The 18,706-nt window shown below is 38.1% G+C and overlaps 2 protein-coding genes across 4 annotated transcripts; one reads left to right on the top strand and one right to left on the bottom strand.

Annotated features, from left to right (window-relative positions):
• On the top strand, positions 287-5,438 carry LOC109843004 (probable mitochondrial adenine nucleotide transporter BTL1). Its single transcript, XM_020411925.1, has 5 exons — positions 287-654; positions 2,012-2,106; positions 2,610-2,937; positions 3,747-3,984; positions 4,971-5,438. Exons 1-5 carry the CDS (start codon positions 466-468, stop codon positions 5,219-5,221), a joined length of 1,101 nt encoding a protein of 366 aa, XP_020267514.1. The 5' UTR covers positions 287-465; the 3' UTR covers positions 5,222-5,438.
• LOC109842839 (ADP-ribosylation factor GTPase-activating protein AGD12-like) lies at positions 6,135-18,499 on the bottom strand. Of its 3 annotated transcripts, none has more exons than XM_020411742.1 (9): positions 18,345-18,499; positions 18,166-18,240; positions 10,208-10,292; positions 8,592-8,667; positions 8,025-8,188; positions 7,824-7,947; positions 7,537-7,653; positions 7,337-7,432; positions 6,135-6,619 (listed from the first exon to the last, which is right to left on the bottom strand). In XM_020411742.1, the coding sequence occupies exons 2-9, from the start codon at positions 18,200-18,202 to the stop codon at positions 6,338-6,340; spliced, it is 981 nt and encodes a 326-aa protein (XP_020267331.1). In that variant the 5' UTR covers positions 18,203-18,240; positions 18,345-18,499; the 3' UTR covers positions 6,135-6,337. The 3 variants fall into 3 exon arrangements, with proteins under 3 accessions (XP_020267331.1, XP_020267332.1, XP_020267333.1); XM_020411743.1 differs by having other exon boundaries at positions 7,537-7,650; XM_020411744.1 differs by lacking the exons at positions 10,208-10,292; positions 18,166-18,240; positions 18,345-18,499 and adding an exon at positions 9,695-10,183.

Raw genomic sequence — 18,706 nt, 5'->3', positions numbered from 1 at the left:
GCAAATATATTCTATTTTAAAAAAAAATAAAGATGGTAAGTTACAATTTGGAGGAAAGTTAAGGCGGTAAAAACCCTTGAAAAAATCCAAAAGAGAGGTAATTTTGTGACAAACTACTCACAGACTGACACAGTGACCCCACAGAGGGGAAAAAAAGCAGAGGACCTGCACCGTTCGCCCTCGAAAAGGGGCCCCCTAAATCCGGTCGGCCCATAATAAAGTGGCCCGCCACGACTCGGAGGAAGAGCCCCAAAAGGCAGCCCAAGTACCTCATAGAAGAGATACCCTTGAAATAAAAAAAGGCGAGATTTTTTTTTTTTTGTTTCACCTCTCCTTTTTTCAAATAAAAAGTTCTTTTCGTTCGGTGCACAATCTCAAAAAACACTTCATGGGTTTCGAATCTTAGGCTTCACTTCTCTCTCTTCTGTCCAAAAGCAGAAGGCATTCAAACATCTGAGAGGTACAATGGATTTGGAATCGGCGTCTCGGAAGAAAAAGCAGCTTCTGCTTCTTTTGGATCCTCCCATTAGTTTGGATATGGCGATTCCAAAGGAGTTCCACTCCGATAAACACGCCGCCGCCGCCGCCGCCGGAGGAGGCGGCGGAGGTCTCTGCCTCCAGCTTCGGGTCCCCAACGTTGGGCAATCGATGAAGGTGATCCTAGCTAATTTTGGATTATTTTCTGGTTTAGTGTGCTAAAATTCTGTTTTTATTGTATTTTATTAGATGGGTATATTCTAGTTTATCATCTGTTTGATGTAATGCCAACAAAAAAAAACCCACTGTTTTTTAATGACAAGTTTGTAATAGAGCTTAGTTGTTTGCTGTTTTTGGTTTCATGGGTCAAAAATATGTTATTTATTGTGTTTAATGAGAATCCTGTTTGATATAGTGCGACAAAGAAGTACCTGTTTTTATGACCTATTTTTATTTATAGAAATGTTAGGGGCACACCCCCAACCACAATCTTATTTTTTTTATTCACGTATTCTTTTTTTCCCCCTGTCTAATGAACTAACTTTTCTCTTTACTGCTTTAGAGTAGTTCTTCTCTATTTGGTGTTAGAATTCCTTTTAAAAAAAGATGGGTATATTCTAATTGGGCTCTTCTGTATGATATAATGCCGCAAAGAAAGAAACAGCCGTTATTTATTTATTTATTCATGTTTGTTGTATCCATGTATCCTTTATTCTTTGAAACAAACTTGAAACTTGATATCAGTTTCTCCTATTTCTTTTATATGGTGGGTTTTGCGAATTAGTTTATGCTCATGCCCGCCCTTTGCGCTCATTGCTAGTTAATTCTTTTTATCAAAATCCAGTTCTGGTTTATTATGCTCATGCCCGCCCCTTGCTCTCATTGTTGTCTAATTCACGGCTCACCCCATTTTTATGTGTAGAGTTATACATGATGATGATAATGATGACGCAACCGAGGGTTTGTGAACTCCACTAATCATTTTACATGATTATTAGATGCATAGTATCATCAACCCAGTTTCTAGAGTGCGTTTACATATTGCAGTGTGTATCAATTGGAACTTCCTCTTGCGAAAGATTATCCAGTTGTGTTCATTTGACTGTTGTCTAATCACGACTACTTACATTAGTTATTAAATGAAATTTATAAAAATTCACTCATATCTCATTTATGAATCTAGTTCATTGTAGGCTGTAAGCTAAACTTATCATCTGTCCTCTTAACCTGATTCTTGCTTAGTGTTGGGAATTAGAGATTTTCTTTCTTGAATGCATGAGCTTAAAGAGCGGTAGCAATAAGGTGATGCCTTGGTGTTTCGTTTTCTTGGTGTGCTCCATAGTCTACTGAACTTTCAAAGAAAAAGATACACATGCGACAATGATGAGATTACAGGAACTTAGTTGTTGATTTTCTTGCATTTATTCTGGAGATTGATTGCTGCCCATGGATGGAATTTAAATGTGAGATATAGATGACAAAAAGTGGATGCTTGCCTTTTATATATAATCATTTTGTTTAAATCATGATGCAGAGCTTCTTTAAGACTAGAGAAGTTGGAGAGTTTGTCAGTGGGGCATTAGCTGGTGCAATGACAAAAGCTGTTCTTGCTCCTTTAGAGACCATCAGGTGCAGCGCTCTTTTTCTCATTTTAACTATTTTTTATTCAAGAAACTTCCTTTGGCAAACAGAGAAGGTTTGTTCAGATTATATACTCATCTGGGATTCCTAAAACTGTGCTCAAGTACCAAGGTTCTCTAGTATGTTACGATAGCTTAAGGAACACTATATTTTTCTGATCACGTTTTAGTTTTAGATCGTCACACACTCATGGATATGCTTGTTCGTGGATCTGTAAGAGCTTTTTAGTTGTTATTGTCTCAATGGACGTAAACTATTGAAATATCTCTAAATAAGTATTTGCGAAAGAACAATATTTGTTTATTCCCCTTTCAAGGAAACATGTAGTAAACCGGAAGCAATAGATTCAAAAGAGATCTAATGGATCATTATGTTCTACTTGACGGTGTCATGCTTTTTCTGTCTAGTACTACGTTGTACAGTAAAGTTCAGTAAACATCGAAAGTATCATTTTAACCGGCCTAATGCTACTATATTCTACGTGCATACAGGACTAGAATGGTTGTTGGAGTTGGATCTAAACATATTGTGGGCAGTTTCATAGAGATTATGGAAGAGAATGGTTGGCAGGGGCTATGGGCTGGAAACGCCATCAACATGCTCCGCATAATCCCTTCTCAGGCAATTGAGTTCACAACGTTTGAATGTGTCAAAAGGACATTAACAACAGCACAAGAAAAATGGAAAGAAAATCCAAAGCTCCAGATTGGTAATATTAACATAGACCTCTCCTTTCAGTGGATTTCTCCTTTTGCTGTTGGTGGCGCAGCTGCCGGCATAGTGAGCACACTCGTGTGCCATCCTCTTGAAGTAATCAAGGTGAATTATTAGTTTAATTTGTTATAGTGGTATTTATATTGGGTAATAAATGGTTTTTTTGTTTAAGATGTTTCTGTAACTTGAAATAGGTTGTCATATTAGAATAGCATTGGAATCTATGTCATCCTCAACTTGAAACTAAGGAGAGTACATCCACCTCAACTGGTATGTTTGGTTAGGTGAGGTTTTAGCAAAAAGGTGTTCTTAAAATATTCTCTCAAGGTTCCCGTTGAGCATTGGAATTTTTTTTATATAAATTAACTCCACCGTCCTCTATTTATAGGCTCATGGGACACTGTTGTTCTAATGCTAGTAATCCATATTTTGGACTATTGAGAGTCTATATAACAGTGATCTATCATTTTATAGATACCCTTAGATGAAAAGAGCAAATGAGGAGAGTGCATGTAGACGGGCGAATTGCATTAGCTATCTCAATTATATTGGTTCCATTAATGGCATTTACGCAAATGAAGAGTTAGGACATTTTTGGAAGTCCTGCAAACATCGCATGTTATGGCTAGGTACAAGTATTCTGCTAGTATATGTTGTTTTGTAAAGAATGGATCATTCAGACGACCGACCTCAATTTTTCTTTAAAATATGCTTTCTAGTTTCAAGGCACTTAATACTTGTTGCACAGATCTGTCCATTATATCATATTATATTCAGCTGAGATCTGTTTGTTATACAAACTTTTATGTTGACATGGCAAATCCATTTTCTGTCTGATATCATGCAAGAATTCTGGTTTTTAAGAAGGCAAAGGTGTAGTTATCATCTACGTACTCGGTTTGATTATGTTGCAGGATCGTTTGACTGTGAATCGAGAGCTTTACCCCAGCATTACCCTTGCTTTCAAAAAGATATGTAAAGATGACGGCATAGGCGGGCTCTATGCTGGTCTTTCGCCTACACTTATGGGAATGCTTCCTTATAGTACTTGCTATTATTTCATGTACGAGACACTGAAGACTAGTTACTGTAAAGCCAATAACAAAAAGTCTTTGAACCGTGCAGAACTACTAATAATTGGAGCGCTCTCAGGTGATTCTACCTTGAGATTGTTTGCTTTATTACAAGTTTTTAACAAAAAGAAAGCAATTTTAACGTGATTCTATGACTTCTAGGAAGTGGAAAAAAAGAGAGAACATGAAGAGGCTAGTCTACCAGGGTTGGTTGGTGAATAATTTATGATAATTAGTCTAATCAATCATTTAGTAGCAAGAATGAATTCTTTTATACTGTAGGAATTTATATTATGAGTATTACTGCGTAAATGACTGGGGTGATTAAATGCTTATTGAAGTAAAAAGAAAAGCATAGTACATTATTGATTTAATTGTGTTCTCCATATTGTTACAGTTTTTTCACATGCAATCTTTGTTTTGTGATTCTTCATATAATTTCTCTATACAAAAATTTAGGGGCAATTTACAGAAAGTTCTAATGGTTACAAGATGAAAAGAAATCTCCCTTATGCTCCAAAAATAATGTCTGGCCCCTTCCCTCTGTAGTTCTATGACGTCAACCTTCATCCAAATTTATGTAAATGAAGGGAATACAGCGTCGCTCTTGGAACCTTATAAAGATATTTGTGATTCCTTCAAAACAGAGGAAAATTTCTGTAATTTATGCAAACGTTAATCTGTTGGGATTTCACTCCGTAAGGTGATAGAGAAAATCAGTCAGGTATTGTGTTTCTTTATCAATTAAACATCCTACTCCCTTAACCTTAAGACATTTCAGGGCTCTGTCCACAGATCTAACTCTGATCTTGACTTACCTTGGCGTACAACAGTAGAAAACCTTATATAGAGGAGCTAATCTACTCTATCATAGCCCTAAGGTCCCTTGAGTTTGAATGGGATACAGCCTCTTATCATGACAGGACTTAGCCTCTTAACCACAATAGAATTCTAACCTTACTAAACTGCATGAAGTTACATACGAAGAATCTAAAGGCAATCCCAACATAATATGCCTGATGTGCAAAATATTTTAAACATGTACTTCTTCATTGTCTTCCTCAGGTTTCACTGCGAGCACAATAAGTTTCCCTCTGGAAGTAGCTCGCAAGCGATTAATGGTCGGATCTCTGCAAGGCAAATGCCCTCCTCACATGGTCGCTGCCCTTTCGGAGGTCATCAAAGAACGAGGCATCCTCGGCCTCTACAGAGGATGGGGAGCAAGTTGTTTGAAGGTCATGCCTTCATCAGGCATCACTTGGATGTTTTATGAAGCTTGGAAAGATATCCTTCTTGTTGATCGACACAAGATATAGCAAACATTATGTGAAAGAATAAACCTTACTGTTTCTGTGTAATTTTCTTGCTGCTGATTTTATTGTGGCAGCAACTGGGCTCTCCATCCAAGGTAAAATCTGGATGTTTGAGGGGAAAGATTGACAATTTGTGGTAACTTGGAACTTGTATGAACAATTGAGCGGATAAGATTGAGAAAACTGAAGATTAATAGAGTTAAATTTTGTTGCGGCTTAATTTTGGTATTAAAGCCGAAGCTTGATTTCGTGGTGAAAGAAAGTTCGTAGTTTAATTCTGTTTGTGATTTTGTATATTTAGTAGATTCTCTATTTACTATTATCTTGAGAAAGATTTGTATGTCATATATTTTGTGAATGAATAAACAAACAACTGTTGCTTCTGATGTCGTTGTGGCAGCAACTGGGAGGTTGACCTCCATAGTTTTCTAGGGAAGAAAACCATGTGGAGAATGAAAGATTAACTAATTTTCTCCCTTTGTTTCATGAGAAAGAAAGTGTGCATTTTGGTAGGTTTGTTGATCTTTTGCGACATTTCGAAATTCCTTTCAAAGCTAATAAAATGTGGATGTTAAAGGTAAAATATTAATAATTTGTGGATTAACTGTGAAATTTGTATGACACTTGGGTTTGTTTTAATGGCTGGATTAGACTGCGAAAACTGGAGTAATTGATGAAATAATAGATTCTATGAAAACTGGAGTAATTGATGAAATAATAAATTCTATGTTGAACGATAGAATCAAATTAAATTGAATCCAGACTTACCCATGGAGTTGAATCCAGACTTACCCATGGAGTTGTGAATATGATAAACTTTAAGTAAATCACAAAATCACAAGCTCAGAAAGAAATACATTTATTCTTCTTTTGTCTATCAGAAAAATTAGAAAATTTACAACCAAACCCATGTAAGAAAAAACTAAGTACAGATTAAGCATTTTGAAATGGAGTTAAACTATCCTTTACTGACAAAAATACAACAATCTAATTGTTTGCTAGTTGACATAATTCATTTTCAGCGGTTACAATTTTTTTTAAAAAAAATTAAGGAAAAAGAAATGAATCAAATTGAGAAAGAACCTTATATATAACAAAATGAAAACAAGCAAATTGAGCCTACTGCATCAAAGGAATCCACTCCATCTCTAAGAACATCTCTCCAGACTCCACATTCTGTAGCTTTAAAGATATCTCTTGCTTTATTTTCCCATCAATGACGTGCACTGTGCTATCATCGATAAGGGCATTGTCCGCTGATTTCAACCACTTGCCAATCTGCATGTCAGAGAGGAGGTCAGGGTCCCCGAAAGCCATCGCAGATTCAATCATTGGCTGAAGATCGATTTCTGCTTCACCCATTAAATCATCAGAAGATAGCATGTCATGATCATAAACTTCCTGTAGCAAGGATGTAAATAAGTTTATATTAGTATTATGAGCACGAGTAGAGTTATAAACTTCAATGGACTGAGAGCTCTGTCTACCAATTTTTTTATGTGTGATTTGCTTTGAGATCCGTGACACATATTTTAATGCTATCTTTGAGATGCGTGCGTTGATGTGTATCGCAAACAAGCACGAAATCTCAAAGCAAAAGTTAAAGATAAAAATGTTGATGGACAGACACTTCAGTACACTTAAACCTTATGAGCAGATTATATGCATTTTTCGAATGTGCAAATTCATGAGTTCTACCCATGATCATTTTTGTTTATATAGATTGAAGAAGAGAATGTAATTATGACAAAATTTTACACATGCAAAGAGCTCATATACGTAAAAGAATTGAGATTAGTTCAAGGCTTTCAGGCATAACATGGAGAAAAAGAAATCCAGTGTCCGTAAGGACAATTCCCACGTCTATGAATAAAAGTTTCACGCCAAGGAATTCTAATACTTAATTATTGTGTATCTTCGATCGTAAATGAGCATAAACAATTTCTGGAAGGAGATTTACATAGTATAGGAAAAGGAAACCTAATTCTACCATCAGACTCACAAGTTCGATGGCCTATAAGCTTTATACGATGATAAGAATCATTATCTAATCAACTTGTTCAGTGAGCTTCATATGTACTGTAACCACCTGCAATCTATTTATCCCATCAGACTTACCAGTTTAAGGGTTCCATAAGATTCAGGGACTGAAAGCTTAAGCTCCTCATTCCAAACTGGATTTAGGTTGCTCTGTACTACCGTTGTCTGCACCTTCTGTAGTTGAGATGAAAAACGTTTGCATGCAACAAAATAAATAACTCAAACTTCTCTTATTGCCAAAACAATAAACCTAAATTTTATCCTAAGATGCTACTAACCTGTTTCCCAAGAGTCAAAACTACATAAGGATCACTGCTTAGCATATCTCTCACAGCCATGTTTGTACCTTTTATTACTTTGGCCTTCAATATTCCCATGAACTCTACCATGCCCTCCTTTGAGAAATTAAAAACAAGAGGTTTCTATCAGTCAGCACTCTTTGACAAAGACAATAGAATAACCAAGATATTTATGATATTACTGATGAAAATGAATGGATAATTGCAAGAGAACACCAGTTCGCTATGTTCAAAAGTTATTTAATGGATGAAATATCAAAACTTACTGTATTTAAGGCGTCAAAATCCACATCCCTCACTGAATCACACGACCTGAAGGAAGAGAAAGAGCTCTTCGAAGAAACAATTCGCAGGCTGGGCTTCAAAAATTCTTGCAACTCATACTTTGATCTACAAGGTGAAATTAAATTGAGTCTCCTAGATCACTCATGAATGATATCAGAAATCAACCTTCAACCTAATTTCACCTGATGAACTTGGAGCGCTCTTCATTACTTGAGTCTGGGCTCGGTTTTGAAAGACCTGATGGTAGGAATGCCTCATAAATTGAATTGGCATAAGAGTTTCCTCCAACCTCAACCATGGACTCAATTTCCTCATCAGACCAGTCATCTAACGTCACGGATAGAACCTGCGTCCCAAATAATTGGAAGTAGAAAATAATCATTGATCAACCACGAATTTTTGAGGAATAATATTCAGAAACTATGAGTATTTCCCTGTGAAGGGACAATAACCCAATAACATATAGACATAGTACACAAGTTTTTCTCTCCCTTTTTTTTCCTTATACATAAAATTGCTGAGACTGCAATACTTATAAATACTAATGTAATTCTCTCTTCTTTCATAGGGGAGGAGCTTAATTCTTCGTGAAGCTATCAGAATTCTCAGTTAGTCTATGAAAAATTCATGTAAAAAAATAATGGCTTATTTGTAAAAAAAATAAAGATGGACAGAATAAAGTAATAGCAACTAATTGTGATTAGCTTCGAGATCCAACTGACAAACATGAGACGAGCAATTCTGTGCACCTTTGAGATATGCGTACCAAGACTTCGATGTACACCTGAACATTTTAGGCATATAAATACCCCAATATTGGATGACCTGAAAAAAAAAATCACGTTTGCTTCAGACACATGCTTACGCCGATATTTAACTGTTTGCATTCAAGTTAAGCTTGAAGCAAGTAACTACAGTCATTGATTTTTTAACAATCTGCATGTACCATAGAATGACCATCAGCATAAAAAAGAATGATACAGGAAAAAAGCTATTGAGCATAATGATAATTTTGTTAATCGAATTGGTTCACTACTCCTAGGGGATTTGATTTAGACGGTACTAGTATTATGATGTATGTGATGCGTGCATGACACCAAATCTGAGAGAGTGTTGTAGTCAAATTGCCAAGAGGATGTATATTTTTATTTTCTTCCTAATTTCAGAGATTTTTTGTTGATTTTCTCAAGTGTGAGGGAGTTTCAGTTGATTTTTCAAGTGTCATTTACATTAATTTTTTAAGATGTGAGGGCATTTTCACTGATTTTTTTCAAGCGTAAGGTCATTTCCGCTGATTTTTCAAGATGTGACGGCATTTCTGAAATTCTAAAATGAAGCCCACAAAAACCAAAAGGGGGGATTATTTTGTATAATATTATAGGTATCTTGTGTTCCTATATGTTTTACATATAAATAGAAGTTGACTATGACACCCCAAGCAATAATATGAAAACACTATAAGGAGTTGGAAAAAAAACATTAAACAGGCATATCAATAGCTACGTGCTAGATCTTCTCATAAAAATATCCATGGATTCATATCCTACACATATATGTCCTTAAGCATGATATTTTTTAGTCGGGGGTGTTATTCATTTGGAATTGTTTGGTAAGACTAGGATTGTTGTCCAAGAATCCTATATTAAAAATACGTCATATATCTACTAACTAAATATGGAACTGTAAAGTGTAAAAACCTACGATACCATAAGACTGCAGATGTATTTTGTGCTCTCTGTAAGTAAATCATAGTGCTTTTATTTAAATAAATTTCCTCACATTTTACTTTACCCATTTCACATAAGAACCCCATTGATAGTTCTTACAAAAACTTCAACCTGAAAATACTCACAGTAGGATATTTGCTTTTTCCAGGGGAACCTGCTGCACTAGATAGACTATCTTCTCTCCAATATATCTCCACTTGAGCATTAGTTGTCACCTCAATTTGCAGACATGATCAATATTAATTTGAATCTAATTTATAATGCTTCAAATGAAATCTGCTATTGTGTAATAGGAATCACGCATTGCAAATCTCATGTATGGCCTCAATCTGTATTACATAGCTTCATTTCATGAGTAGTCCAAAATTAGGGCTAAATTTATTCATCACTTTATCTTACATTTTACTCAAGTCATCATGATCGTCAATAAAAGTCTCAAGAAACTAGTTATATCAAAAAGAAATGATAGCAGATAACAACATTGCTTAATATAAAACTCATACAATTTTAAAAGTAGCAAATTAATCAAATGTAAAATGTCAACAAATATAAGGTAAACTCATACAATATTTATTAAATGCTTACGTGAAGAAAAGTATGCTAATGTATTTGTGTGCGTGCAAGCCAAAGATACTTACGCCCATTTAGGTTCTGGTGCACCACAATCTGCACATATTCGATTTTCGCTTTTATGCAATAGATCCTTCAATTTCCTTAAATTAGCTGTCGGAAGACAATTCGAAATTAGTTAGACAATTTGTATCCAAGTAAGTAGTAAGTAAGCAACTTGTATATGTTCGATAATGATGTTGATGTTGGCAGTAACAATTAGGTTTAGATCTAGCAACAATAAAATTGGGTTCCTTGAGAAAAGCCTTGATCGAACCTTCTACTTAATTTAAAATTATTTCTATGTCATTTATGCCCTATTTAATTTACTAAAAGGTATACAAATGTCTAGGCTATAGTAAAGTTCATCACAGAATCTCTTCACAGTTATTACCATCAATTGGTCATCATAAACCATAATTTGAGCATTTACTTGAAAAGACAAATGCTTCTTCATAGGTTACATAGAAAATTTTCACCTTAGTTCTCAACTCACTCAAAAGTACATAGCAAATGCAATTCATTTGAGGGTGACAATTCAAAATTTAAAATCATTTAAGGGTGACAGCTCATCACAAAAACAATTGTTACTTTCTGCTTGTTAAATTCCACTGTAGTTTCTCTCGCATGCAAAACCAAATCTTAAACAATAAAAGGAAGATAGTTTAATGATTAATTCTCCTCTATAGATTATATTATTGTCTTGACTTTTGGCTATTCTATCCGCTGTTTCTTTGCAATGTGGAGAGTATGATTATTCAATAATTCTATAGTATTTGGAGAAGAAGAGCACATTTTTAGACACTGTGGCATCGAACAAAATTGATGCACACTACTACAACTTCTAGATAACGGGCATTTCATTTCATTCTTTCTTGTTTGCTTGATTTTTAAATTCATTTCATTCATATTCTTCTCAATTCCTTTTCCTTTTTCTTTTTAAGGTCTGAATTTAAATGATTAAGAAATTGAGACGCAGAAAGCATGTAGAATAAACTTGGTTGTACTTGCTAACTTGCAGGTGGTTTTGACTCAATATGTGAGAAACCAGGCACCAAACTACTGCTAGCTAGTGCACGAGACTGTCCTCATCAAGGAAGAAGCGGCCTCTCAGAATTTCCTCACATCCATCATTTTCCAAGCAAGTGGTTGTAACTTGAGAAGAGGTGTAAAGTTAACATATATATTGTTCCATTTCCCATGCTTTTTTAATGCAAAAACACGTTTGAAATGAGGGAAATATGTATTGCAATTATTTTTTATCAACAAACTAAAACTCATACTTGAAATAAAAACGGGAGCCTTAATATTTCATCAAATTCAATCACTAAACACATAAGATTTTCCCATGTTTTTTTTTAATGCAAAAACACGTTTGAAATGAGGGAAATATTTATTGCAATTATTTTTTATCAACAAACTAAAACTCATACTTGAAATAAAAACTGGAGCTTTAATATTTCATCAAATTCAATCACTAAACACATAAGACACGACGTATAGCCGTATAGGCTTAGTTCACATCCCCCTCCCTTCGGCGCTCCGATTCTGAATTTATAAGTTAATAAATCATACAGATAACTATCACAACAGAAGACTCTCCTCTTCACTGGAAAAGCAGCTAACAACCCGCATTTCAAAATTGCACTTATGCCTGACCATTTTATAGTAATAACGTTTAGACTTTGTAGGTTGGTTCACTGTGATCGTGAGGGTCAAGGGGGGACCCACCCACGTGCCCGCTGCTGCTTATCCTTTGCGCGGGCTTGTCCCTTGTGCGGACGAGCTCTCGTCGTGAGCTCGTGTCCGTGCCGCACGCGCCGCCTGCCCACGACGCGCTCGAGTGGACAGCACGAGTTTCGTGTGCCGCCTGCCAGCTTTCGTGCGCGCGCTCTTTCCCGCGATTTCCCCCGCGTGAGCCCGCCTAATTTTTTCTGTTTTCCCCCCTTTCATCTCCTATAAATAGAAGTGGTTATGGAGGTGTTTTGGTGTGAGGAAAAATCTCAAGTGGAGTTTTGAGAGAAAAGAAAGAGTGAGTTGAGAGAGAATTTATAATAGTTTGGTATTCGTCTCATAGTTAATACCCCCTCCCGTGGACGTAGGCAAGTTTGCCGAACCACGAAAATCCCGTGTTTGTATTTGTCTTATCTGTGAGTTACCATAGCTTGTAGGTTTCCTCGATATTTTAGTCTTAGAACTGATAAGAGGAAGAGTGTATATTTCACTTTAATAAAATATATCACTTTCGATTCTTGTTTCCTTTGAGAAATAAGAATTTCACTATCTATTCTAGTTTCCTCTTTGAGAAATAAGAATTTCACTATCTATTCTAGTTTCCTTTGAGAAACAAGAATATAGAGGTTGACTTATGCTTTTGTGTAAGAATTTCACTATCTATTCTAGTTTCCTTTGAGAAACAAGAATATAGAGGTTGACTTATGCTTTTGTGTCAACAAAAACCAAGGCTATCTCTCAGGTGATATCGCTTCCGCGGTGTGAGGGCGTGTCTCTGCGCCCAACAATTGGTATCAGAGCCCTTATTCAGATTGGCGGTGGTTGAGCTACTGATCTGATGTGGTGGTTGATTATTGTGTGGTGAACACAAGATATTTGTTGAAATTCCTAAGAGAATCAGATTTATTTATACAAGCGGAGAATGACGTCAACAAGTAAAACAGTTAAAGTTAGAAAGTACGAGATTGAAAAATTCAATGGGAAAAATGATTTTTTCTATTAGAGGATGCAGATGAAAAATTCGTTAATTTCACAAAAGTTACACAAAGCTTTGGCTGGAAAAGAGAAGAAGCACAAGGACATGTCTGATGAGGATTGGGAGGAGCTGGATCTGGAAGCACGGACGTCGATTATCCTTTGTATTGAAAGGGATGTAGCTTTCTTGGTGGAAGGTGAGGAAACGACTGCGGGCGTGTGGTTAAAGTTAGAGAGCACTTTTATGACGAAGAGTCTAACGAACCGGATCTATTTAAAATCCAAATTATATACTTGTAAGATGGAGGAAGGCTCGTCAATCCAGGAGTACATCAACAAGTTCAATAGGATCTTATCGGATTTGAAAGACATTGAGGTGACAGTGAAAGACGAGGATCAGGCACTTCTACTACTTCTATCTCTGCCGAAGTCTTATGAGAATATGGTTCAAACACTGATGCTTGTGGGTGACAGTTTATCGATGGATAAGACTAGAACGGCGCTTCTAACTGATGATCTTCGAAAAATTACAACTAGTGATATGGCCACTGGTGGTAACAAAGAACAAGCGCAGGGGTTCTTCGCCAGAGGAAGAGGCAATGAGCGAGGAAAAGGCAAGGGAGGAAAGTCTAGATCAAAATCAAGACCTCTTGCGGAAAGACCGTGTTTCAAATATGGTGAGCTAGGGTATTTTAAAGTTAATTGTCCTAACAAGAGAGTAGGTGAGAAAAAGAACAACAACAAGACTGAAAGACGAGAAGACAAAGAAGAGGCGAGCTACGTTTCAGGGGAAGGGAGCGATAAGGAATGCTATGTCGTCACGGGTGACGAGGATACCTCCGGGAAGTGGATTCTTGATTCGGGTTGCTCTTATCACATGTGCCCAAATAAAAAGTGGTTTACTACCTATAGAAGCATTGATAGTAGAACCGTATTGATGGAGAATAACCATGCTTATAAAACGGTGGGGCTCGGTGATATAAAAATTAAGATGCATGATGGAGTGGTCAGAATCTTAACGGATGTACGGCACGTTCCCGACTTACGGAAGAATCTTATCACAGTGGGTGCTTTGGACTCCGGTGGCTGCAAGATTGTTATAAAAAACGGAGTGAAGAAGGTTGTTCGAGGTTCCTTAACAGTGATGAAGGGTGTTCGTCACAGTAATCTATATACTCTCTCGGGTACGACGGTGACGGGAGATGCAGCAGTTGGAGCTGAAGGAAGCGGTGGAGACCCATATGAGCACACACGGTTATGGCATAGACGGCTTGGGCACATGTCAGAGAAGGGCCTGGATCTGCTTGGTAAAGAGGGTTTGCTAAAGAATCTGAAGAAATCTTGTATGGATTTTTACGAGGGTTGTGTGTATGGAAAGGCGCACAGGTTCTAGTTTCTAAGGAGCAAGCACAAGAGCAGAGAGATACTAAATTATGTGCACACGGATGTTTGGGGTCCGGCTTCGACAACTTTCAAGGGTGGTTTCAGATATTTTGTCTCATTCATAGATGATCATTCGAGATATGCTTGGATTTATTTTCTGAAACATAAGAATAAGGTATTTGAGACATTCAAGAAGTGGAAGGCGATGATTGAGAACATGACAGGAAAAAAATTAAAGACATTGAGATCTGACAACGATACAGAGTATACAGATGGTGCCTTCAAGGAGTTCTGTGATCAGGAGGGGATTGCCAGACACTGGACAGTTAGATCTACATCACAGCAAAATGGGGTCGCGGAGAGACTGAATCGAATACTACGGGAGAAAGCAGTGAGTATGCGATCTTATGCTGGTTTGGACAAAGAATGGTGGGCATAGTCGATTGCTACAATTTGCTATATTGTGAATCGATCTTCACATTCAACATTGGACGGTGATACACCCTATCAGGTGTGGTTAGGGGAACATGCAGATTATGAGAGGCTCCGGATTTTTAGGTGTACCGCCTACTATCACGTCAACGAGGGAAAACTTAACGCGAGGGTCAAGAAGATAATTTTCTTGGGGTATGCAAAGGGTGTAAAAGGCTACCGCCTTTGGTGTACAGAAGATTCGAAGTTCGTGATCAGCAGAGACGTTACATTTGATGAGAAATCCATAATTGCTAAGGTACCCAAAGATGATGGTGTTGAAACTGTTGGGAATTCTAAGTCCCAGGTTATTGATATAGAACCTAAAGACCAACCAGGTTCTAGTCGTGTTCAAGTGGGAAATCAGGTAGATGATGAGCTTGAGCAGGAGGAGGTTCAACAACAACAGCTCGAGGATAGCTTGGCTTCCACTAGGCCAATGCGAGCATACAAGCAGGTTCAGAAGCTGGGGGCTGATCAACCCCTGAAGCACTATGGGCATGTTAATTTGGTTGAGTATGCACTCTCGGTGGAGGAAGATGAGCCGGTCTCCTTTAAGGAAGCTATTCGGGATAGAGATAACGAGAGTTGGTTGGCTGCGATAGAGGAGGAGATGGAATCTCTCCGGAAGAATTAAATATGAGAGGTGGTCCCATTGCCCGTAGGAAGAAAAACTATTGGTTGTAAGTGGGTGTATAAAAGAAAGAAAGATCCTTCAGAGCTCAGTGGTACAAGGTACAAGGCGAGACTAGTGGCTAAGGAGTTTGCACAAAGAGAGGGTGTGGATTACAATGAGATATTTTTTCCGGTAGTGAAACACACCTCTATTCGGATGCTATTGAGTATTGTTGCTCATGGTGATCTTGAGCTGGAACAACTTGATGTCAAGACGGCCTTCTTGCACGGAGACTTGGATGAAGAGATCTATATACATCAACCTGAGGGTTACAAGGTTGAGGATAAAGAGAATTATGTATGTCGCTTGAGGAAGTCACTGTATGGATTGAAGCAATCTCCTCGTAGTGGTACAAGCGATTTGACTCCTTCATGCTGAAGCATGGATTTTTCCGAAGCGACTATGATTATTGTGTTTACATTCGGAAGCTTCGTGGAGGTGATTATATCTATCTCCTGTTGTATGTGGATGACATGATTATTGCATCGAAGAACAAGGTGGAGATAGACAAGCTGAAATATCAACTTAGCAATGAGTTCGAGATGAAGGACATGGGCGCTGCTAGGATAATACTGGGTATGAAGATTAGAAGAGAGTGGGCGAATCGATGATTGTTCTTGAGTCAGAAGGACTACATAGAACGGGTGATCGCGAGGTTCGGGATGCAAAGTGCTAAGCCGGTGGTAACTCCATTGGCTCCACATTTTAGGCTCTCTGGTAAACAATCTCTCACTACAGCGAAAGATAAGGCACACATGGAGCATGTCCCTTATGCTAGTGTAGTTGGCAGCTTAATGTACGTAATGGTGTGTACACGCCCTGATATTTCACAGGCGGTTAGTGTGATCAGCAAATTCATGGCGAATCCGGGAAAGACGCACTGAGAAACGGTGAAATGGGTCCTGAGGTACTTAAAAGGTACCGCGGATACGGGTCTGTGTTTTGGTGGAGATACATGGGTCCTGAGGTACTTAAAAGGTACCGCGGATACGGGTCTGTGTTTTGGTGGAGATACATGTCAGATCGACGAGTATGTGAACTCTGATTATGCGGGCGATCTAGATAGACGACGATCTACTACTGGTTATGTATTCAGGATACATGGAACTCCAGTTAGTTGGCGATCGATGTTGCAGGCTACAATGGCACTTTCTACAACAGAGGCCGAGTACATGGCAATGACGGAGGGAGTGAAGGAAGCATTGTGGCTGTGGGGTCTTCTAGACGATTTGGGGATCGAGCAGGAAAGCGTGAACTTATGGTGCGACAGTCAGAGTGCGATTCACTTGGCGAAAAATCAAGTTCACCATGCTCGTACTAAGCATATCGACGTCAGGTATCATTTTGTGCGGGATGTCATAGAGGAAGGCGATATTTCTCTCATGAAGGTGCATACGAATGAGAATCCCGCGGACATGTTAACCAAGGTGGTCACAGGTAGTAAGTTTAAGCATTGCTTGGACTTGCTTCATATCAGCCCGTGTTGAGTTGCTCAAGAGGGCATGGCCCTGCGGGGCAATGATGGAGGTGAGGTAAAAACTATGTTGGAGTATAGTTGTAGAACTACGGTTAGCTTGATCCCGGTGGAGGGTACGTAGGCAGCCGCGGTATAGTGGCGCAGCTGGTTTGACCTGGTTTGGCCTGGATATCTCTCTGGTGGAGTTTGTGGGGTTCTTCTGGTGTTCGTCCATAATTTGAGGTTTATCAAATGATGTGCGAGGTGAAGAATTGTGATCGTGGGGGTTAAGGGGGGGCCACCCACGTGCCCGCTGCCGCTTATCCTTTGCGCGGGCTTGTCCCTTGTGCGGACGAGCTCTCGTCGTGAGCTCGTGTCCGTGCCGCACGCGCCGCCTGCCCACGACGCACTCGAGTGGACAGCACGAGTTTCGTCCGCAGCCTGCCAGCTTTCGTGCGCGCGCTCTTTCCTGCGATTTCCCCCGCGTGAGCCCGCCTAATTTGTTCTATTTTCCCCCCCTTTCATCTCTTATAAATAGAAGTGGTTGTGGAGGTGTTTTGGTGTGGGGAAAAATCTCAAGTGGAGTTTTGAGAGAAAAGAAAGAGTGAGTTGAGAGAGAATTTGTAATAGTTTGGTATTCTCCTCATAGTTAAAACCCCCTCCCGTGGACGTAGGCAAGTTTGCCGAACCACGTAAATCCCGTGTTTGTATTTATCTTATCTGTGAGTTGCCATAGCTTGTAGGTTCCCTCGACATTTCAGTCCTAGAACTGATGAGAGGAAGAGTGTATATTTCACTTTGATGAAATATATCACTTTCGATTCTTGTTTCCTTTGAGAAATAAGAATTTCACTATCTATTCTAGTTTCCTTTGAGAAACAAGAATATAGAGATTGACTTGTGCTTTTGTGTCAACAAAAGTCAGGGCTATCTCTCAGATGATATCGCTTCCGCGGTGTGAGGGCGTGTCTATGCCCAACATTCACGATAACATTCCATTTTTCTATTTCTTTCAAGGAAATAAAATGTTCAGCAAAACATTGGACTCCAATTTACTTATTAGCTCCCCCAGAACTTGAGACGGGACAGAATCGAATACATGTCAATATAAATATAGGAGAAACATGGCATCAAACAAGGGTGAAGAAAGCATCTCCAATATAAATAACACAAAATTGCATCTCCAATATGAGAAAAATCCATATTTTTTAAATTATTAATTATTTAATAATTTGAACAACCATCCTAAATGCATCAATGACTCATTTAATCCTAGAGGAGATCAAATGCACCTCGAGAAGCCCTCGTGGGGGTAGTTCCATTGCTCATCCTTCCAATGTACTTCTATCATCAAGCAATCCAACCCCCTGCAATTTAAATTCCATAGAAATCAACATTCTTGGATCAAAATTGGAAGGGGAAAATATAACAAAAATTAATTTAATTTCAATAGATAAAGAGAGAGAATCACCGATGAAGAATGTGATCGAGATTGAGGGACGATGGATGAATTTGAGAGTTGAATTCGGACGAACTTCGGACATGATAGATGAACGAAAATCTCCTTACTTTTCGCACACAAATGTAGAGAAGTTTGGGGAATTTAACGCAAGGACCTTACGAAATAATGCGTTCACCTTTGGGTTCCTCCTTTCTTTTCGCTTCTTTTAAACGAGGACTTTTAACGGATATAACCTTAGCAATCTTATATATTTCAACATTGTTCCTCATATATGTTTATAATTGCTAATTTATCTTTAAATTGCAGGGAAAGCAAAATATTTTACCCCTTAGAATTACTTTAGTATTTATGATATGTACATTTAATTGCAC

The sequence above is a fragment of the Asparagus officinalis genome, chromosome 5 (genome assembly GCF_001876935.1).
Source record: "Asparagus officinalis chromosome 5, Aspof.V1, whole genome shotgun sequence".
Classification (NCBI taxonomy): domain Eukaryota; kingdom Viridiplantae; phylum Streptophyta; class Magnoliopsida; order Asparagales; family Asparagaceae; genus Asparagus; species Asparagus officinalis.
This window is presented reverse-complemented; position numbering and strand designations above follow the sequence as displayed.

Bases quoted from the DNA above. Each gene is read 5' to 3' on its own strand.
- LOC109843004 (XM_020411925.1), top strand. From the start codon at position 466: ATGGATTTGGAATCGGCGTCTCGGAAGAAAAAGCAGCTTCTGCTTCTT. The intron at 2,938-3,746 runs GTGAATTATTAG...ATTATGTTGCAG, and splicing joins ATCCTCTTGAAGTAATCAAG to GATCGTTTGACTGTGAATCG. The intron at 3,985-4,970 runs GTGATTCTACCT...TGTCTTCCTCAG, and splicing joins AATAATTGGAGCGCTCTCAG to GTTTCACTGCGAGCACAATA.
- LOC109842839 (XM_020411742.1), bottom strand. From the start codon at position 18,202: ATGAGCAATGGAACTACCCCCACGAGGGCTTCTCGAG. The intron at 8,668-10,207 runs GTAAGTATCTTT...TTTTTTTTTCAG, and splicing joins GCACCAGAACCTAAATGGGC to GTCATCCAATATTGGGGTAT. The intron at 7,948-8,024 runs GTGAAATTAGGT...TTCACCTTGTAG, and splicing joins GAGCGCTCCAAGTTCATCAG to ATCAAAGTATGAGTTGCAAG.